Source organism: Schistocerca americana, chromosome 1 (genome assembly GCF_021461395.2).
Source record: "Schistocerca americana isolate TAMUIC-IGC-003095 chromosome 1, iqSchAmer2.1, whole genome shotgun sequence".
Taxonomy (NCBI): Eukaryota; Metazoa; Arthropoda; class Insecta; order Orthoptera; family Acrididae; genus Schistocerca; species Schistocerca americana.
The window spans coordinates 421286048-421309529 of NC_060119.1; the positions used below are offsets into that span (position 1 = coordinate 421286048).

General features: G+C 41.1%; 1 protein-coding gene across 1 annotated transcript in view; it reads left to right on the top strand.

Moving 5' to 3' along the window:
* Window positions 1-23482, top strand: part of LOC124602474 (methionine aminopeptidase 1) — a 114710-nt gene that overhangs the window by 19586 nt on the left and 71642 nt on the right. The window contains exon 3 of the mRNA XM_047136323.1: window positions 10660-10719. Coding sequence (XP_046992279.1) covers window positions 10660-10719 — 60 coding nt within the window. The remainder of the gene's footprint in view (window positions 1-10659; window positions 10720-23482) is intronic.

The window sequence follows — 23482 nt, forward strand, 5'->3', positions numbered from 1 at the left end:
TTCTCCACGTCCCTGCTTTTAGCTGTCTTCTTTTGTGTCATTTTTTAACTCCTCTCTGTCTTCGTGTTCTGTAGTTTTGACTTGGGTGTGTATGACCTCAGTTGTTTTTGCACCCGAAAACAAAACAAAACAAAACAATCTCCCCCTGCTGGTCTGGGGGTTCGAATAGGCCCGAGGCATCCCTGCTTGTCGTAAGAGGTGACTAAAAGGAGTCTCATACTTATTGGCCCTAAAAGTTCAGGTCCCATTTTATAGTGTGACCTGCCACTTTCCAAATTCTACAGGAGTGCGGGCTGTATGGGGAAGGACGCCTTATGTGACGCACGAGTTATCTGTAGTGCCCTTAGATTCAATCTCCTGAACCTTTTGTCATGGCTTTGCATCCCCACCTGCAATTCAACTATTTGGGCGAGGACACTTTCCAGGGTATGTCATCTTCGTGCATTGTCTCCTGTCCTCTTTCGCCCCACATGACAATATTGGATTTCTCTGCACCCAATATTCAGCATAGTAGCCAGTCCGTTGTGGTGGGGCCATCCTGTATCCATTTGGTGGTAGCCCCCTGACAACACAGGGATCGCACTGCTGATGCTTGAGCTGTAAACTCTCCACATTTGCCAAGGAGTAGATGCCTGTCTTCCTGGGGCATCAGTACGTCTGGTAACGGCCATCATGCCAGGTGATCTTTGCTGTGGCTGGGTGGCATCAGGGCGGATGACCTGCAATGAAGTGGACTAAGTCATCTCTTGCTGGTGACCGTACGACGCCAGCAGTCTCCAAGAAGGGCAAGATCGAGTACAATGCTAACAGATATGACCCTAAATCATTTCCCTCCTTCTCTATGCCGTGGGAGGAATGTAGGGCTACAGAAAGAAGAGAGCCATATTTGCATCGGTATTCAGTCTGTAGCAGAATGGACGGGGACTCCTTTCTACCTACAAAGCCTCAATTTGTTGTTGAACAGTTTGAGGATAAGTTTGAGGAAGTGATAGTGCTGTCCATAATTAGAAGCAGTGCAGTCTTGATTCAGACAGCATCCCCAGCCCAATCCCGGAAGTTTATCGCTTGTGACCATCTGGGTAATATTCCTGTTTCTGTCACTCCCCATAAAAGCCTAAACATGGTCCAGGGGATTATTTTCCATCGCAACCTCCTCTTTCAGTCAGACGACGAGCTCTGCGACCATTTACAGGGGACCCAAAGACAACAGGGTTGCTACCGGCGCCTTCATCTTGGCGTTTGAGGGAGATTCATTGCCTGAAAAGGTCAAGGTGATGGTTTACCACTGTGACGTTACACAATACCACCCTCTCCCTATGCGATGCTTTAAGTGCTGGAAATTTGGGCACATACCTTCCTGCTGCACTTCCGATGCCCCATGTCGAGACTGTGGACGTCCACTACATCCATAAAATTCCTGTGTGCCTCCACCCGCTTGTACCAATTGCAGAGAGCAGCACTCCCTCTGCTTGCCAGACTGCACAGTACAACAGAAGGAGGGGAAAATTGTGGGGTACAAGACCCTGGACCTGTTGACTTACCAAGAGGCTAAACATAAGTTTGAATGATTACACCCCATTTGGTTGACATCTACGTGTGCTGCAGCTACGTTACCATTGCCATCACAAGTACCAATCATACCACACTCGGTGCCACAAACAGTGGGCCCACTGGGCCTCCAGAATACTTCTGCCCCCTTGGTGGTAAGGGGTAAAGCTCCTTCCGTTGCTCCCAATGTACATACTTCGGGAGCAAAGCCCCCCCCCCCCCCCCCCAAATGCAGAGGACATTGGTCCCATCCCCCAGTCAGAGAAGCCTCCTCTGGCTCCTCTCATGCGGAAGGTGTCCATTGTGACCCTCTCTTCCAAGGTCTCCACTAATGCCACAGCAGACACTTGCCAGTCGCTAAAGGAGCCAAAAGCTGCTGGACGAAGAGCTTCACGGTCTTCCTCTTCCTGAAGCTACTTCGGAGAAGTCCTCCCAGCAAGCACCTAAAGAGAAGCAAGAGGGCAAGCAAACAAAGAAGTCTGCTAAGAAAAAGGACCCTCCGGTGGCTCCAACACTCCCTACCAATTCTGCACCTTCGGATGAAATGGAGACCTCAGTGTCCCCTCAGGACACGGATCTCACTGATGCCTCATCCACAATAGGAAAGAATACAAATACTCAATCGGTGACAGCAGGTGACCCTGAGGCATAACCTGCCTCCTTGCATGCTTCCTGCCTTCCTAGCCTCACGATATCATCATCATCATCCTCCAGTGGAATTGTTGCGGTTTTTTCCACCACCTGGCTGAGCTATGGCAACAGTTACCCTTTACACCTGATTTCTGCATTGCCCTCCAGGAAACCTGGTTCCTAGCAATGCGAACCCCTGCCTTTTGTGGCTATTAAAAGAACCATTGTGACTATAATAAAGTGTCAAGTGGAGTTTGTGTCTGTCCTGATCAAGGTATGCAGTGAACATGTGCCCCCTTCAAACCTTGCTTGAAGCTGTGGCTGTCAGGATAAGGACGCTGCCGGAAATAGCTGTCTGCAACGTATATCTTCGTCCAGATGGTGCAGTACCCCTGAACGCGTTGGCTGCAGTGGTTGATCAACTCCTTAAACCTTTTGTACTTTGAGAAATTTTAATGCCCGTAACCCCTTGTGGGATGGCATTGTGCTTACTGGCTGAGGTCGATGTCGAAACTTTCCTGTTTCAACTCGACCTCTGCCTCTTAAATACTGAGGCCCCACTCATTTCAGTGTGGCTCATGGCACTTATTCGGCCATTGGTTTATCCCTCTGTAGCCTAGGACTTCTCCCATTTGTCCACTGGAGAGCCCCGATGACTTTTGTGGTAGTGAACACTTTCCCATCGTCCTGTCAATCCACCCGCACCATTCTCCCAAGACGGGCTTTAAGCAAGGCAGACTGTGAAGCTTTCACCCCTACTGTCACCTTTGAATCTCCCCCACACGGTACCACCATTGTGGTAGTTGAGCAGGTCACTAGAACGACCATTTCTGTGGCGGAAAGCACGATCCCTTGTTCTTTAGGGTGCCCCCAGCAAAAGTCAGTACCTTGGTGGTCACCAGATATAGCTGAGGCCATTAAAGAGTGTCAGTGAACTCTACAGCGACATAAGCTGCACCCTTCCCTAGAGCACCTAATAGCTTTTAAACTGCTCTGTGCCCGCGTTCACCGGCTTATAAACAAATGGAAATGGGAATGTCAGGAGAGGTATGTCTCGATCATTGGTTGCCATACGTCACCTTCCCAAGTCTGGACGAAGATCAGACGTGTTTGTAGGTACCAGACCCCAACGTGTGTTACTGGCATTAATATCAATGGTGTGTTATCTATCGACACAAACGCAATTGTCGAGCACTTTGCTTGAGCCTCCGTGTCGGAGAATTATCTCCCAGCCTTTCGCACCCTCAAACGGTAGATGGCAAGGAAAGCCCTCTCGTTCACTGGACATCACAGTGAACCCTATAATGCTCCATTTACAGAATGGGAGCTCCTCAGCACCCTTGCACATTGCTCCGACACAGCTCCTGGGCCAGATCAGATCCACAGTCAGATGATCAAACATCTCTCGTCCGACTGCAAGTGACATCTCCTTGTCATCTTTAACCGGATCTGGTGTGGTGGTGTCTTTCCATCCCAATGGCAGGAGAGCACCATCATTCCAATGCTCAAACCCAGCAAATACCCACTTGATGTGTACAGCTATCGGCCCATAAGCCTCACCAGTGTTCTGTGTAAGCTCTTAGAGTGCATGGTAAGTCGGTGGTTGTGTTGGGTCCTGGAGTCACATTGCCTACTGGCTCCATGCCAGGCACTACATGACCTGGCAACATCATATCCTTGCAACATTATGTGAGTGGGGTATCTGGGGCCTACTCCCAATTTTTATCCAAAATTTCCTATTGTTCTGTACTTTCCATATCCCAGTTGGTGTCTCCCATACTTTCCCATATCCAGGAGAATGGGGTCCCGCAGGGCTCTGTATTGAGTGTATCTATTTTTAGTGGTCTAGCAGCAGCTGTCAGGCCATCTGTCTCACCTTCTCTGTATGCAGACGACTTCTGCATTTTGTACTGCTCCTCCAGCACTAGTGTTCCTGAGTGGCACCTTCAGGGAGACATCCACAGGACGCAGTCATGGACTCAAGCCCACGGCTTCCAGTTTTCAGCCGTGAAGTCGTGTGTCATGCACTTCTGTTGGGATCGTACCATTCATCCGAAATCAGAACTTTACCTTAATGACGTACCGCTCACTGTAGTGGAGGCATACCGATTATTAGGACTGGCTTCCTTATCTTTGTTAGTGTAAGCAGAAGTGCTGGCAGCACCCCAATGCCCTCCGCTGCCTGAGCAACACCATCTGGGGTGCAGATTGATCTACACTGCTGCAGCTCTACACAGACTTTGTTCAATCCAGCCTTGGATATGGGAGTTTCCAGCCTTGGATATGGGAGTTTGTTTCATGGTTCGGCTGTGCCCTCAGCGTTGTGTTTACGTGACCCAGTGCACCCATCTGGCGTTAGACTGGCGACAGTAGCTTTTAGGACCAGTCCAGTGACCAACTTCTTGGTGGAGGCCAGAGTCCCTCCATTGGAGGTTAGGCATGCACAACTGCTCGCTGGTTACGTTATGCACATTTGTAGTTCTCCTGAGCATCCGAATTATTGTCTCCTTTTCCCATCCACGGCAGTTCATCTCCTGTATTGGTGGCCCAACTCAGGTCTTACGATTGCGGTTCACATCCAATCTCTTTTGTCTAGAGTGGAGTCCTTGCCTTTACCACACTTACTCGAGGTCCATTCATGTACACCTCCATGGTGTACACCTAGGCCGCAACTTCGCCTGGACCTTTCGCATGGCCCTAAGGGCTCAGTTAACCCTGCGGCTCTCCGCTGTCACTTTCTCTTGATTCTTGACATGTACCAGGGCCATGAAGTGGTTGACACCAACCTATAAGTGGCTGATGGTCACGTTGGCTTTGTGTATTTTCATGGAGCACATATTGAACAGCACTCCTTGCCAATGGATGCAGTGCTTTCACTGCAGATTGGTGACCATTTCTTGTGCTCTTGAGCACATCCACTCATGCCCTAGCAATTTCTTGTCAGTACTGACTCCTTGAGCGGCCTACAAGCTATCGACCAGTACTACCCCTGCCAGCCATTGGTTGCGACTACCCAAGAGTCCCTCTGTGCCCTGGAACAGTCCAGTCGTTTCTTGGTGTTTGTGTGGACCCCAGGCCACATTGGAATCACAGGAAATGAACTTGCCGACAGGCTGGCCAAACAAAATGGGCGCTAATGACCACTGTAGTTGTGCGCCCTAAAACCACAAAAAAAAAAGACTGGCCAAACAGGCTACACAGGAACCGCTTCTGGAGATTGGCATCCCCGTAACTGACCTGCAATCATTATTACGCTGCTAGGTTTTTCAGCTTTGGGAGACTGAATGGTATAATCTCTGTATGCACAACAAACTGCGTGCCCTTAAGGAGACTACAAATGTGTGGAAGACCTTCATTCGGGCCTCTCACAGGGAGGGAGTCTGTGGTTCTCTGCCAGCTCCCCATAGGCTGTATGTGGCTATCACATGGCTACCTCCTCTGTCGCGAGGACCCATCTCGGTGTCACTGTGGCTCACAAGAGACTGTTGTCCACGTCTTGCTGGACTGCCCACTTTTAGCTGTTCTGCAATGGACTTGTAACCTTCCCAGCACTCTACCTTTGGTGTTGGGCAACAATGCCTCAACAGCAGATATAGTTTTACATTTTATTCATGAGTGTGGGTTTTATCATTTGATCTAAGTTTTAGCACATGTCCTTTGTCCCTCTGTGTCCTTCATTCTGGTGCTTTTAGGGTGGAGGTTTTAATGTGTTGCAGAGTGGCTGGCTTCTCCTTTTTATTCTCATGGTCAGCCCATCATGATAATCTGCTCTTTTGTTTTGATCTCTTGTACATGTTTCTTGTGTCTGTCTGTCTCTCTCTCTCTCTCTCTCTCTCTCTCTCTCTCTCTCTCTCTCGTTTTCTTGTCCGATTTTGTCCATTTTAGTGTTTGTTGCCCCTCTGTCATTCTTGTAGTTTCTCCTTTCTTCCACCTGTGTTTTCTATTACTCCCACCTTAGTGGAATTATTTTAATCGGAATGAGGGACTGGTGACTTAGCAGTTTGGTCCCTGCCCTCCTCTTTTAAACAAAAAAAAAAAGAAAAATCAGTTTTTTAACATTTATTTATAAATGAAAACTGAGGGGTATTACCCCAATTTGATTTGTGCACCACTGCAAAGATGAGTGATGTAGTTGTGTTTCAGTGGTGTTAAGAAACAGCTGAAATCACTAAAACAGAACAAAGCCCTAGGGTGCGATTGCATCCCTATTAGGTTCTGTACAAAATTTGTTGATGATTTAGCCCTTATTTTGACCGTAATCTATGTCTATACTATGCAAACCGCCGTGAGGTGCATGGCAGAGGGTATGTCCCATTGTACCGGTTATTAGGGTCTCTTCCTGTTCCACTCACGTATGAAGTGTGGGAAGAATTATTGTTTAAATGTCTCTTCGCATGCAACACTTATTGTAATCTTATTCTCATGATCCCTGTGTGAGCAGTAGGCGGGGGTTATGGTATATCCCTAGAGTAATCATTGAAACCCAATTCTTGAAACTTTGTTAATAGACAAACTTCATGTAGTATCCTACAACTACAGGAGCAGTGAGTCACAGTTGGAATCAGTCAACTCATACAAATACCTAGATGTAATACTTTCTGGGGGTTCAGTCACAGCTCAAGTAGATGCAGACTTCTGCTTTTCATTGGTAGAATACTAGAGAAATTCATTCAGTCTGTAAAGGAAAGTGCTTACAAATTACTCATGTGACCAAGCTTACAACATTGCTCAAGTATGTGGGAGCCATAACAAATAGGACTAACAGGTAATATTGCAAATATATAAAGAAAGGCAATGTGAATGGTCTCAGGTTAGTCTGACACATGAGAAAATGTCAGAGATACTGAAGAAATTGAAGTGGTGGACACCTTAAAATAGATGCAACGGTTCCTAAAAAGCCTACTTTCAAAGTATCAAGAACTGGTTCAGAATGACGACTCGAGGAATATACCACAACCCCCTATGTATTGCTCCCTTAGGGATCATTAGAATAATGTTAATTTAATTACAGCACACACAGAGGCATTTAAAGTATTCTCACACTCCATACATGAATGGAATGGAAAGAAGCCCTAATAACTGGTACAATAGGACTTAACTCCTGCCATGCACTTCACAGTGGTTTGCAGAGTATGGTTATAGATGTAGATTCAATAAAGACCAAGTGAGGTTGCACAGTGGTAAGCACACTGGACTCACATTCAGGATGATGACAGTTCAAACCCGCGTCCGGCCATCCTGATTTAGGTTTTTCGTGATTTCCCTAAATCACTTCAGGAAAATGCCAGGGTGTTTCATTTGACAGGGCACAGCAGATTTCCTTCTCCATCCCTTCCTAAAGGTTCAATAAAGTATATTGGTGTTCAAACCAACCTTAACCCTAGCATTACCAACGGGGGGGGCCTCGTAGGCCCACTGACTCAGTTTTTCGTTGTATCCACACCCTTTGATATATGAACTTGAAAGCAAAGGTAATTGTTCGTTATTGAATGTACTATTGAGTCATTACAGAATTTCGGAATAAAAATGTAATTAAAATTCATTTACTTGATTTAATTCTCTGTGGGCCTTAGAAGCCCACCCGTTGGTAATAGCAAGGAAAGATTTATGAGGTTGAGTCTCTCGTTTCAAATTCTTACCATGAAACGAATTTTGGCATTGTTGCCTTCAGACATATTATTATGAAGCGGACCATTGTTATTTTCAGTGTTTCTGCTGCTGTTGAACCAGCAACATGAGTAGACATCGTTTACGTGATAGTTCCATTGAAAGAGTGCTAGAAGAAGTTTTGTACGAATCAGATTTAGAGGAAAGTGAAGTGGATGATGATGTGGAAGAAATTAGAACTGATTCATCGTCTGAGAATGAAGATGAGGTTGAAGCCAATCCACCAGATGATAATGATACGGAATGTGATAAATTCATTGCAAAAAGTGGACGAGAGTATATTACGAAGCCATCTCGACAATATCGGCGTTCTGTACAAAATATAGTGCGAGAAAGAATGGGGCTAGGACAACAAGGAAGAATTGCGTCTCCGAAAGAGGCTATAGAGCTCTTTTTTACACCTCAAATTATGAATCTAATAAAACTACACTCAAATGAAGAGGCTTCTCGACTAGGTATTCAGCACACAGATGAAGATGAGTTATTTTGTTATATAGGACTCTTGCTAATCATGGGTTCAAATCATGACAATAAGATACCTGTCCAAGATTTATGGTCTTTGCTTCAGGGCCGACAAGTGTACTATGGATCAATGAGTCGGACCCGATTTTTCGAATTGACTAAAATATTGAGGTTTGATGATAAGAACACAAGAGAAATTCATCGCCAGACTGACAAGTTTGCTCCAATGAGGGAAATTTTTGAAAGCTTCAATTCTTCACTTCCATTGTATTTCATTCCTGGTCTACATACAACAGTGGATGAGATGTTGTCTTTGTTCCGTGGTCGCTGTCCATTCAAGGTGTTTCTAAAAGAAAAACCTGGAAAATACGGCATTCTAATTCGAATGCTGTCTGATTCTGAGACTAGATATGTGATCAGCATGGACATCTATACAGGCAAGTCAGGAAATACACAGCATTCAAATGGACCGATGGAAATTGTAAAGAGACTAATAAAACCTATTGAAAAATCTGGCCGTAATGTTACCACAGATCGGTACTATACTTCAGTGGAGCTTGCTGAGACTCTATGGAATGATTTTCACCTCACACTTGTTGGCACCCTACAGTCTAACAGACGACACATACCTGAAGAGCTGAAGACTACAACTGGCCGCAGTTTACACTCTTCCATCTTTGCTTATACTGACCCTCAGACACAGAGGCCACCAGTTACTCTTGCATCAATGCTAGTCCGCGAGAAGCCAAAACGACTGCTGTTGATGCTTTCAACTTATCACTCAGAAGGGGTGTTGAATGAAGACTCAAAAAAGACTAACATAAATCTTTTTTATAATTCTACAAAGGGAGGCGTGGACACCATAGACCAGATGGCAAGACACTACAGCACAAAGAGAGGAACAAGAAGATGGCCTTTGTCCCTCTTCTACACACTCATTGACATAGCAGCAATAAATGCATATTCACTCTTCCTCCTCAACTTTCCGAATTGGAAAAAGAATTTGCTAAACCGCAGAAGAGTTTTTATCACTAACTTAGGTCTCGAACTAATAAGATCTCAAGTAGATAAACGGGCACAAAATTTGTATGGACTTCAGAAGCCAGTAATAATGGCAATGGAAAGCATCACACAACGGAAGCTCAGCTGCTCTGTAGAACCATCATCCTCAACAGCAGAACCAGGAACACGTGGACGGTGCCACCTATGCTGCCAAGAAGCTGCATCTAAAAAGATCAAGTACAACAAGCTGGGAAAGTCAACTGTTACCTGCTCTCAGTGCCACAAACACGTCTGTGGGAAACACTGCAGGTAGACAGTGTTGTGTGAAAAATGCGTTGCAGAATGAGACAGTAAATTTTGTTTGCTTCATGTAGTGTATCGAATTAAAAAAAGTCGTTTTTATAAGAAAACACTATTTTGAAACATTATTCCAAAAAATATATAAACTGAATCTCGTGATTTGTTCATTTTATTCCTATTATAATAACATCTTTTATTATCCAGTATACAAAAACAATGTCTAAGCATTTTGAATTGTTATTAGAGGTATCAGAAGTAAATAAACTTGATTTATGATAAAATAAATTGTGGTATTCTTTATGGGCCTTTGAGGCCCCCCCCGTTGGTATTAAATGTAACAAAAAATACGTTGGTAATGCTAGGGTTAAAGTTAGTTATGACTTTACTATTTTCATAGCTCTGGCTCTTTGCCTCGATGCCTCATATAAATGTTTTTGCTACTAAGATGCAGTGAGGTACTGCTTTGAATACTTTTAAACCACAGCTGATTTGGCCTTTAAATTTATAAAAGAGTGTGGCTCTTCTAATTATCAGGCTATACCAAAGCTATGGAATTAATATTATGCTTTTTCTTGGATTCTGCCCACTGTCCATCTTCTCTACCCCAGTCCTCCAAACCTCACCCCTATCCAATCCCCCCTCCCCCACCTTTTTCCAGTACCTCATACAAACATAATGTGAATTTTACATGTGGTATGGTGTTTTATACATGAAAAATGTGTTTCATTGGTGTTAAGTAATTGTCTTAAACAATATGAAAATGCATACGTAATTGGCCTCCTAATAATTAGAGCTAGCTTCATTTTGCAGCTTATTTGATCTTCCCATGTATTGTAACTGTAAATGAAAATACAAACTTATGTACCATTGGTGATCCTCTGTTTTTTGTAAGAATGTTCTGAGTTTATAAAGACTGGTTGGTACAAACATTGTTAGTTCGTTAGTATTTTACATGGCGCCTAGTTAGCTTGAGTTGGTATTTCTGTTATGTGAAAAGCTGTGTAAGACAATTCTGAAAGTGAGATAATCAAACTACAATTTATTTTTCAGAGGGATTGTCTCCAAATGACAAGGAAGACTATGAGCCCTGGCCAAATTACAGATTTACTGGTAAGTTACGATAATACCAGAGTGCCTTTTTTTGTGAAGTTTTTATTTGATTTATAATTAATCATCTCTGCTGTAAAATGTTCATACTTTTAAATTATAGAAATGTACAGGATGAGCACAGTCTTACCCTGATTATAAAAATTTATAACAGAATAACTGTTTGACATAAGTTACATTTGGTGCCGTTACATAGGTTGCCGTTACTTAAAAAAAACCCCACCACTTACGTTAGTAAACCTCAACATGTGCTCCCTTGGTAGCTCAGAGAATGTCGAGGCGGTATTCCAGTTCCTGCTAGGTGTTTCGTAACATGTGTTCTGTCTCAGTACCCACAGCAGCTTGTATCCTAGCCTTCAGTTTGTCAACGTCAGCAACTGGTGTGACGAAGACTCTGTCCTTGATACAGCTCCAGAAAAAAATCAAGGGGTGTAATGTCTGGAAAGGGAGTAATGTCCAGATCGGGGGGTGGGAAGGAACGGTCCAGCACCCTGGCCACCCCGCTCTCCAGACACCAGTTGCTGACGTTGACAAACTGATGGCTAGGATACAAGATGCTGTGGGTACTGTGACAGAACACATGTTATGAAACACTTGGTAGGAACTGGAATACCACCTCGACATTCTCCGAGCTACCAAGGGAGCACACATTGAGGTTGACTAACGTAAGTGGTCTTGAAAACAAAAACAAACAAACAAACAAACAAACAAAGTAATACTAACCTATGTAATGGTGTCAAATGTAACTTATTATGACAAATTCTGTTATAAATGGTTATAATCAGGGCAAGACTTTGTGCTCATCCTGTATATCAAAAAAAGAAAGATGGAAAAATTGACGTGCACAGTCCTTTACTACCCTACCCATGCTGACAGCCTCAACAATTTAGCAGACAGCATTAGGCACGGAGGTTAAAGTTTGATTTTTCTGTGACCAAATCAGGTTTATTACTACTATTATTATTTATTTCCTTTCTCAGTCGTTATGTCTGGTTAAAAATGGAAAGGGACGCGGACATTGATCAAGCGTGACTTCCCTTTAACTGTATAGTATATGTTATATTGCGTTTAGGAACTTCGGGTAATTGAACATGAATCAATAATAACAGATTTCTGTAGTTGTATATATACGTTTGGATGTAGCTGTATTGCGTTGATGTAGTGGTGGATATTGTGTGGTATGACTCCTGTAGTTGATGGTATAATGTCAACATGTCCTTGACTTCCTCAGCCAGTTGGATGTATTTTTAAATTTTTTCTCCTGTTTTCTTCCGTATATTTGTTGTATTGGGTATGGATATTTCGATTAGTTGTGTTAATTTCTTCTTTTTATTGGTGAGTATGATGTCAGGTTTGTTATGTGGTGTTGTTTTATCTGTTATAATGGTTCTGTTCCAGTATAATTTGTATTCATCATTCTCCAGTACATTTTGTGGTGCATACTTGTATGTGGGAACGTGTTGTTTTAAAAGTTTATGTTGTAAGGCAAGCTGTTGATGTATTATTTTTGCTACATTGTCATGTCTTCTGGGGTATTCTGTATTTGCTAGTATTGTACATCCGCTTGTGATGTGATCTACTGTTTCTATTTGTTGTTTGCAAAGTCTGCATTTATCTGTTGTGGTATTGGGATCTTTAATAATATGCTTGCTGTAATGCCTGGTGTTTATTGTTTGATCCTGTATTGCAATCATGAATCCTTCTGTCTCACTGTATATATTGCCTTTTCTTAGCCATGTGTTGGATGCATCTTGATCGATGTGTGGCTGTGTTAGATGATATGGGTGTTTGCCATGTAGTGTTTTCTTTTCCCAATTTACTTTCTTCGTATCTGTTGATGTTATGTGATCTAAAGGGTTGTAGAAGTGGTTATGAAATTGCAGTGGTGTAGCCGATGTATTTATATGAGTGATTGCTTTGTGTATTTTGCTAGTTTCTGCTCGTTCTAGAAAGAATTTTCTTAAATTGTCTACCTGTCCGTAATGTAGGTTTTTTATGTCGATAAATCCCCTTCCTCCTTCCTTTCTGCTTAATGTGAATCTTTCTGTTGCTGAATGTATGTGATGTATTCTACATTTGTGGCATTGTGATCGTGTAAGTGTATGGAGTGCTTCTAGGTCTGTGTTACTCCACTTCACTACTCCAAATGAGTAGGTCAATATTGGTATGGCATAAGTATTTATAGCTTTTGTCTTGTTTCTTGCTGTCAATTCTGTTTTCAGTATTTTTGTTAGTCTTTGTCTATATTTTTCTTTTAGTTCTTCTCTAATATTTGTATTATCTATTCCTATTTTTTGTCTGTATCCTAGATATTTATAGGCATCTATTTTTTCCATCGCTTCTATGCAGTCGCTGTGGTTATCCAATATGTAATCTTCTTGTGTAGTGTGTTTTCCCTTGACTATGCTATTTTTCTTACATTTGTCTGTTCCAAAAGCCATATTTATATCATTCTGTTATCTTTAGTAATTGGTTGAGTTGTTGATTGGTTGCTGCCAGCAGTTTTAGATCATCCATGTATAGCAAATGTGTGATTTTGTGTGGGTATGTTCCAGTAATATTATATCCATAATTTGTACTATGTAGCAAGTTGGATAGTGGGTTCAGGGCAAGGCAGAACCAGAAAGGACTTAATGAGTCTCCTTGGTATATTCCACGCTTAATCTGTATTGGCTGTGATGTGATGTTATCTGAATTTGTTTGGATATTAAGTGTGGTTTTCCAGTTTTTCATTACTATGTTTAGAAACTGTATCAATTTAGGATCTACTTTGTATATTTCCAATATCTGTAGTAACCATGAGTGGGGTACACTATCAAAGGCTTTTTGGTAATCAATGTATGCGTAGTGTAGCGACCTTTGTTTAGTTTTAGCTTGATATGTCACCTCTGTATCTATTATCAGTTGCGCTTTACATCCTCGTGCTCCTTTGCAACAGCCTTTTTGTTGTTCATTTATAATTTTGTTCTGTGTTGTATGTGTCATTAATTTCTGTGTAATGACTGTAGTTAATATTTTGTATATTGTTGGTAGGCATGTTATGGGGCGATATTTAGCTGGGTTTGCTGTGTCTGCTTGATCTTTAGGTTTCAGATAAGTTATTCCATGCGTAAGTGTATCAGGGAATGTGTATGGGTCTGCAATGTAACTGTTAAATAATTTAGTTAGATGTGAATGTGTTGAGGTGAACTTCTTTAGCCAGTAATTTGCTATTTTATCATTTCCGGGGGCTTTCCAATTGTGTGTAGAATTAATTGCTTGGGTGACTTCATGTTGCAAAATTATCACTTCAGGCATTTGTGGTATCATCTTGTATGTGTGTGTTTCTGCTTGTATCCATCGTGCATGTTCGTTATGTTGTACCGGGTTTGACCATATGTTGCTCCAGAAGTGTTCCATGTCTGTTATGTTTGGTGGATTGTCTATTTTAATGTGTGTTATCTATTGTTTGGTAAAAATCTCTTTTGGTTTGTGTTGAATCTTTGGTTTTGTTTCCTTCTATTTTCACTTTTATGGTATCTTCCAAGTCGTTTGGCCAATGCTTGTAATTTCTGCTTCTTTTCATCTAGTTGCTCTATTGCTTCTTGTTGTGAGATTTTACCTAACCTTTTTCGTTTTTTTCTGACATTTCGTTTCTTATAAATTGTGTTAGCTGTCCGATGTCTTTTCTCAGTTTTTCTATTCTTATCTGTAGCCTGTGTTGCCATGCTGGTTTTGTGGGTTTCTTCTGTGTGTTGGTTTGTTCTGATCTCTGCCTAGTGTGTATTTTTAGTGTAGTGAGTGCTCCTATATAAACCAGTAGTTGTAATTCTTCCATAGTTGTGTTTTCATTTATTTTGTTGTGTATGATTGTGTTGATAGTTTTTATTGTTGTTTCGACTTGTGGGTTATTTGGAGGTCTATGCAAGAATGGTCTGATGTCTGTATTTGTGTCTTTGTATTCTATATATGTCAGCTGAAATTTCTCTTATATATCTAACACGTGCATCTCTTCGTGTTCTATTTGTGCTTGTTCTGGTGGATGTCTTGAGATTTCGTTTTCCTCTGATTGTTTAATTGATGCGTGTTGGTCTTTGTTTGTTTGCTCTGGGATGTTTAAGTCCATTACTGTATTTTCTTCTTCTTCTTCTTCTTCTTCTGATTGCACATTATTTTGTTCCAGTATTTGTTGTACTTGTTGTTTGATGTTTTCTAATTCTGACTGGGGTGTCCTGTTATTTTTTATTATTACACAGATCTGATCAGCTAGTTGTTGTTCTGTTAAAAATTTTAATTATTAATTAATAATAATAATTATTATTATTATTATTTTCTTGTAGTAGTTTTGAGGCCAAACTGCTGGCTCAGAACCATCACTACCAAAACCTAATTTACAAAGAAAGGAGATATCCGACTTGATTCCTCCACCCATTGTGACATATAGATCACATCAAGGAGAACTTTCAGGGATGTGGAGTAAGTTAAAGTATAATTTAACAAAACTAAATGAGCTAATCATGAAAAGTCATAAAACTTGGCTGTTCCACTGACTGTTACTTATTTTTGCCAGGAATTTAAAATAGTAAAGTTAAAGAATGCTCAATTAGAAAAAAAGTCAGGATTGCAGAATATCTCATTTATCAAATTGGCACATTTAAATGGCCATCTTCAGACTAAGAACACCATTTTCCTAGAGTTAGTGACATAGTGAACAGCTGGATATGGTCACAATAACTGCAGCCACGGCTGTGACCATACACAGCTGTTCACAGTGCTGCCAGATCCAAGCAAATGGTGCTCATAATCTGATGATGGTCTTTTAAATGTGGTAAAACCAGTCATTTTAATAGATGAGGTAATCTGTGAGCTTGGCTGTTTTTTTTTGTTTTTTTTTTCTAAATGATCAAGAACAGATCGCTGCTACCCCCTTACCATGTTGGTAAAAATTATGAAATAAAGCTGTTACGAAGAAGAAGAAGAAGAAGAAGAAGGGGAGGTGGGGGGGGGGGGAGGGGTGTCGGGGAGAGAGATTGGGGAGGGGAGTCACTACTTCCTCAGGTACGTCTCATGTTGGGAACTTAATATTTGCTCCATACAGTGGTATTTTTCAGAGAAAATAGTTAATGACATGTGTAAGAAACGCCTGTTAACAGTGCAACACTGCCTGTCGGCTAGTTCCACTGTGAAAACAGCTATTTGCCATGTAGCTAACACATGGTTTCAATCTTTGAATCTTTCATATGGATTGGTAGGGAGTCTCTGTTTCTTGCTTTGCATCCTGGGAGCTTGTTAAATCCGCTCTAAACACGAGATGTGGTGGCAAACATACATAAAAATTATTTTTTTATCTTGTATTTCCCTTGTGCCAATCACAGTTTAGCAAAAGTCATTAAGAAGTAAATGTATAGGCACAGTGTGAGAATTCAAAGGTCCATAAAAAGACCTCTATAAGATAGGTGGTTACCTACTTTATACAACAGTATTACAGTTCCCTTCTGCTGAGTAAATACTAAGTTTACTTTATATGCACTTCGACAGATGATAATTCCATAAGACAACTGTGCGTGGAAATATGCAAAATAAGCTTATCTTTTTTGTCTTTAAATCAACACAATAAGGGAAATTTAAGGATGAATTGTGCTAAACTGAAAATCTTGCTTAGTTTGTGTCTACTCCATTTTAACTTGGTATCCAACTGGACTGTAAGGATGTGTACACACATTGTTTCGTTTAGTGTATCACCATTAATGCCTACCTGTGATGCTAGCAGATGTTTCCCTTTTTTGGAATTGTACAATGAGTCTTTATTAGATTGTGACTGCTTACTGTGATTAGATTCTAGTTCTGTGCATCTGAGCTACAGTACGTAAGGTTTTGTTTTAGCTCTTGATAAGTATGTTTAGTTATTGGAAGGTAATTATGTAGATCAAGAACAAGAGTGAACCCATATCACTCCTTGTGTGGCTTCACATTTTGTGTTCCCCCAAGCTGAGTTGGTTTCATTCATGTTGCAAATTCCATTAGAGCACAGCATGCATCAGTGGCAGCAACAGACATTTTTCGTCACATCAAGGCGTCTTGTGGAGTTGGCATTCACATCCAAAGCTGTAACCAATGATGGATTGCAACCCCTTTATAGGTGGAGAACCAATGTTACATTTTTAGCAACTGGCAACTGGACACAGGTTGACTTGCTAATATGGTTTGGAATGACAGCATGGAGTATTTAGTTGCGGTAGTGTTAAATGCATCCACACTGTCTCAAAATTGCATATTGACAAGTTCCTCAGTGCATATGATTAACCATACAATGGAACTATACGAAAAAAGATGTTGTGTGAAGACATACCACTTTCATAAAGTTATTTTCTTTACTACACATTCTTTCTCATATTTCATTACTAATGTTTTCTTGTATTACTGGTAATAGATTTGAAGAATTACATCACGTTAACCCTCTATTGTATGACTTTTCTTTTTTTTTAGGAAACACTGTCAATAAAGAACATTTGGGGGTAGGGTCTGACACACAAAACACTGTGTGATAGGTTGAACATATAAATTTTGATGTAATTTTGATTTATTCAATATTTTAGGTTTGTTGCCGTATGGCAACACCATGTGATTGTCAACACACTTCCCAGAAGACTCGCAACACTTTTATTTACATACATGTATAAAATGATTTAGGAAAGATACACAGATGTGCTTGTACATACATTTATGAATAGTTTTAGGTGAAAAACTGTTACTTTTCTGTTTTCATAAAATATTTTGTCATATTATTCAATAATTAGATACCTCATTTTCATCGCTCATTGTGAAATTTTAAAAAATAGTTTTTATTTGCAGTGAAACATAAATGCACTTTGCATTTAAAACACATCACTTTCCCATTCCATTGCATGATGGAACTTTGCACCTTCCTTTGAGATCCATAATAGGCACATGTCCTGTGCCATCTAGCCGCCTATCTTTTTCAGGCAGTGCAGCTGTTGGCCCTTTCTTATTTTTGCCATGTAGGCTCTCTCGATGGAATTACTTCTAGGTCTTCCTTCCTTGCTTTCTTGCCTCACTTTTTCCCTGGAACAAACCTCTATCTATGGCCTTCTTGAACTCTGCTAAAGCAAGCATGCTTTTCCAATGCATTCCACTTGATAGTTCATCTCTTCTGTAAAGAAACCAAGTTCTCTACCATCAGGTCTAGAAAATGAAAAAAATATTCTGTGATACAATTTTTTTGGAACATATCTGGGTCCTATACAATGCTAGAACAGAATCCACAAGATCTACATCTCCCATGAACTGATCATACTCTACTACTGCCCTGGGGCAAGGCACCTTGACTGATTTCAGGTACTTGTCAAATCTTTCTACTTCAGTCATTGGATTTGCTCCCACAAAATTGCTGAGTAATGTCACAAATCTGTTGTCATGCCACTTTACAGCAGATTTACAGCAGAATACTGCATATTTCCCATGGAACACTTTCATCTGTTGCACCTCTTCCAGATCTGTTCATTTTCTTGTCAGTCGAAAACACATCCTTTTAAGTGATTGGAACAAACAGTGCCTAGGCTGTAGATTCCTCTTTCTTCCAGTTTCATTTGCAGACCTATAACTACAGAACCAGTTGTCAAAAAAATATTTTAAAATTTTTGTTCTCAGGTGTTACACTAGCTAGCCTTAGCATATCATTTCCACTGGCTCCTATATCAGGAAGATGTTCATTTTGATTAGTTATGTCAGTATACAGTTCAAAGTTGTGTACTAAACCATTCACATTAGATAGCACAAACATTTTGTAGCTTCTTCTTCTTCTTCTCCTCCTCCTCCCCCCCCCCCCCCCCCCTCCCCCCCTGAATGACGCCCTCTGAAGGATATAATCTGCTCATCGAGACCAAATTTTTGCAGCTTCGGTAGCACTTTACCTTTAGAAACAGTATGGCCAATAAGGCTTTTGATTTTGTATATAGGATCATACCCTGGCTCTCCTTTGGGTATTGTTCTCAAATTGTCAGCAAAATGTATGTTAATTTTTATTTGTTCAAAGCAATTTATTCACATTCTATCATCTACAATGGGAACTCAAGTCACAGGATTCCAGTAATGACTAGTAGAAGTGTTCAACCAACTGAGTTATCCAAGTGTGACTCACAACCCATTCTCACAACTTTACTTCTGTCAGTACTTCGTCTCCTACTTTCCAAACTTCACATTAGCTCTCTCGCGAAATAGAAATACTATTGGCACAACTTAAAAGTATGGAAATGCCTTGATCGCACAATTCTTTATTAAGTGTTACACATTCCAAATTTTCATCATCAGACAGAATATTTAGGTCAAACTTTAGTAACAGGCCCGTGAAGTTGAACTCCTCTCATATAGGCCTATTTGAACGTGCTTTGTCTATTTGAAGGTAACCAGTGCCCAAACGTAACATTTAATAAAGAATTGTATGATTTGAATGGCCACCTGCCTGTACCATGGATGTAGTTCTACATCAAGTAAAAGAAAAACTATTCATTAGTTAGGTGGTTAGCATATTTCATGGTAAAATATTTGCATAATACAGGCTCAACCTCACTTCACTAGTGATGTATATGTTGTAAATATCCCTGTAACTCACTGCATTCAATCTTACACTGTGATAAACTTTACAGACAAAAACCGCACATCAGGTACCGTGCCAGCAGCTTCAGACATGACTGTAACACAAACTAATTGTGCTTTTAATGACGATGTAAATGATGTTGTTGTGAGCTTTGTTATTGTAGATGTGATTTGCTAATTACTTCTTCACTTGACCCAGCCCACCATTACATTACTTTTTCCTTGGGTTTTAGTGTGTTATGATTAAGGTGAGCATCTAAAACATGCTCATGTTAAGTTGTGATGCATTTGACTTAATTGCAGATCACTGGTGTTGACTATCAGCAAATGAGAGTGTAGAATTACTGTGTTGATTACTCTACAATCTCTGTACGATTCCCTCGAATATCTCCAAAGATGGGCTTTTAAACAAGGCAGACTGGGAAGCTTTAACGTCTGCCTCTCACCGTTGAATATCCCCCACATGGTACCATCGATGTGGTGGTTGAGCAGGTCACTAGAACATTCGTTTCTGCTGTGGAAAACATGATACCTTGTTCTTTAGGGTGCCTCCGGCAAAAGTCAGTACCTTGGTGGTCACTGTAAATCACTGAGGCCATTAAAGAGTGTCGGTGAGCTCTACAGAAACGCAAGCAACACCCTTCCCGTGAGCAACTAATAACTTTTAAACAGCTCCATGCCCGCGTTAACCAGCTTATAAACAGAGACAGAAACAGGAATGCTGTAAGAGGTAAATCTCTACCATTGGGTGCCATAAGTCACCTTCCCAAGTCTGGATGAAGACCAGATGTGTTTGTGGGTACCAGACCCAGACAGGTGTCACTGGCATTAACATCGATCGTGTGTTATCTATCGACGCAAATGCAATTGTCGAGCACTTTGCTGAGCACTGTGCTTGAGCCTCCGTGTCGGAGAATTATCTCCCAGCCTTTCGCACCCTCAAACGGTGGATGGCAAGGAAAGCCCTCTCGTTCACTGGACATCACAGTGAACCCTATAATGCTCCATTTACAGTGTGGGAGCTCCTCAGCACCCTTGCACATTGTTCCGACACAGCTCCTGGGCCAGATCAGATCCACAGTCAGATGATCAAACATCTCTCGTCCGACACTGCAAGTGACATCTCCTCGTCATCTTTAACCAGATCTGGTGTGATGTGCTATCTTTCCATCACAATGGCGGGAGAGCACCATCATTCCAATGCTCAAACCCAGCAAATACCCGCTCCATGCCGAGCACGACATGACCTGGCAACATCATATCCTTGCAAGATTGTGTGAGTGGGGTATCTGGGGCCCACTCCCAATTTTCATCCAAAACTTCCTATTGCTCCATACTTTCTGTATCCCAGTTGGTGTCTCTCATACTTCCCCCATATCCAGGAGAATGGGGTCCCGCAGGGCTTTGTATTGAGTGTATCTATTTTTAGTGGTCTAGCAGCAGCTGTCAGGCCGTCCGTCTCACCTTCTCTGTATGCAGACAACTTCTGCATTTCGTACTGCTCCTCCAGTACTGGTGTTCCTGAGTTGCTCTTCAGGGAGACATCCACAAGGCGCAGTCATGGACTCCTATCCCACGGTTTTCAGCTCTGAAGTCATGTGTCATTTACTTCCATGCCGTTCATCCGGAACCAGAATGTTACCTTGATGATGATACACTTACGGTAGTGGAGACATATCGATTCTTAGGTCTGGTTTTCGATGCCCGATTGATGTGGCTTTCTCATCTTCGTCAGCTGATGCAGAAGTGCTGGCAGTACCTCAATGCCCTCTGCTGCCTGAGCAACACCAACTGGGGTGCAGATTGCTCTACGCTGCTGCAGCGGGATGGGTATTGTACCATCAGTATTTTGGTCCCATCTTTCCGACCTCCTCCCCCCCCCCCCCCCACCCCCACCCCCACCCCATTTCCACCCCTTCTAAACCAACCAACAATCTTTGACATAATCTGTAGGACATTTCAGACTTTGTGGGATGGCCTCAATGATCAATTCCTTCCAAAACTATAAAGATCTCAAACTATGTTGCAACATTCAGCAGTAAACCCGTAATGACATATGTATTTGCCACATGTATTTGGTACTGAGGAGGCTTTCCTGCAGACTCCAAAAATCACGTAGCCATAGGCTGGCCAATTGAAGGATTGGTCACTATTAACTTGAGGTTCCTCTGCTCTGCAAGAGAAATATCACATCACCATGGTTGCACAGATAGAGATCCTGAAGATACTTGGTAGTGAGTGTGACTACCCGATGTTAGTAACGGTGATGAGTCTTCAATGGACTCTCAAAGGAATAGTCCTCAGTCTGTACAATGGCTGTTACAGCCCACTAGTATAATGTTTCTACAAGAGGAGTGATTGGCAGACATTCAGAATATGAAGAATCGGAAAGTGATGGCAAAAAGCTATGGAAAAAGTGCACACCTTAGTGATCCTTTATATTGGAAACAGATTTCCAGCCATTAAAGTACGTGTTTGGTGAGTCTGTTTCAGGGCACCAATTTCAACTGGTTAAAGTCTCAAAACATTGTCATTTTTTGTTGTAGTTCTGTCAGAAGACCTGTTTCATTTTACAGCAAATGAAATGAATAGATTTTACATGTATACCAAGGCAAATACTCGCAAATGTTTCCCAACTGTCAAGCTGGAATGATACTGGAGCTGAGGAACCTTGTTGTCTTGCTATTTGTCTTCTATTGGGCAAAGTTAAAAAGTTGAAAATTATTGATTATTGATCCATTAATATACTTTCAACATTAGTTTTCAGCAAAATTATGTCCATAGACTTTTATTTTACATTTGAAAATGCTGCACTTTAAGGAGAAGTAAGCAGGTGACAGTTTCTTTAAAATGAGGAATCTCTTTGAAATTCATATGATGATTCACAGCCATTTAGTCCACATCATAAACCATGTATTCACAAAAGCCAGTTGTTGTTCAAAGGTAGATCATCTTTTAAACAATTTATTCCATCCAAGAGAAATACATTTGAAATATGGATTTGTACTGTGTGACTGTCAGACTGGATACATTTTGGAATTAATTGTATATACCAATGCAACAATAGAAATTGTGATTCACAGTTTAGAGAAAAGTAGCAATCTAGTGCAACACTCATGAGAGCATATTTCCAACAGGGACATATTCTGTATGTCGACATGGCATTCCAGTCCAGATCCATTCCTCTGAGTTCACAAACACAGAACAACTGCATGTAGCGGTAACAATGGGTGAAACATTAGGTAACTGAAACAGAGAAGCGAAGAAAGTGATTCTAGCAAGTGTGGATGTTGCCCACATGTAACCCAACACAAAGCGTTGAAACAGAGGAGACTGATGGAAATACTGCAACAATAAATAAATAATTAAAAAGCAAAGAGGAAACCCCAGTTTACTGTAGATTAAAAGTAGAGTATGAGTACAGTGTACCATAGTGAGTTCTGTAATATTAGTGCATAAGACTGAGAAATTGTACAAGAAAGATTTTTTCACATTCAGTATAAGTACATTTTAAATGCACATGCTCTCCACAAGTTGATTACAGGGTGAAAAATGGCTCTTACAGTTTCTCGTCTCTCTTGTTAGGGAAAGTGTAGAAAAATGTGTGACAGAACAGAGAAAAGCTGGCTGAGAAAGGCATTCCATTGATGAGGATCTTCCACAATTTACAGGGAGGCATATTCCTGATGTTATTGTGACTGAACATTCAAAGAAAAATTTGCTGATGTGCAGACATGTGGTTTCCAGAAAACAAAAAGTGCACCAGGAAACAAGATACCAAAGAAAACTTGCAACATACCATTATATGTGGTACCCTATTTAAACACTTACTGCACAAAGCATTACTGATCATCATAAACTAAAACAGATAGTTAAAATTATATGACAATTCTGAATAAATTATTTTAAAATAAAAAGTGCAAAAATATTGTCACAGAAGAAGCTGAGTAGCACAGTTACTGTGGTGTAGTGGTTATGATACTGCACTGTTGCATGGAGGGTCGCGAGTCCAAAACTCACCTGAACTGTAAAATTTTAATTTCTATATTTGGTTTGAGTACATTCTGGAAGTATCCACAAATGTCAAGAATCATTGTACTGGAATATTCTATAACTGTACAAACACTGAATGTGTTCTGACCGGAGGCGGTTCGCTCTGCGCTCTTGTATGTGC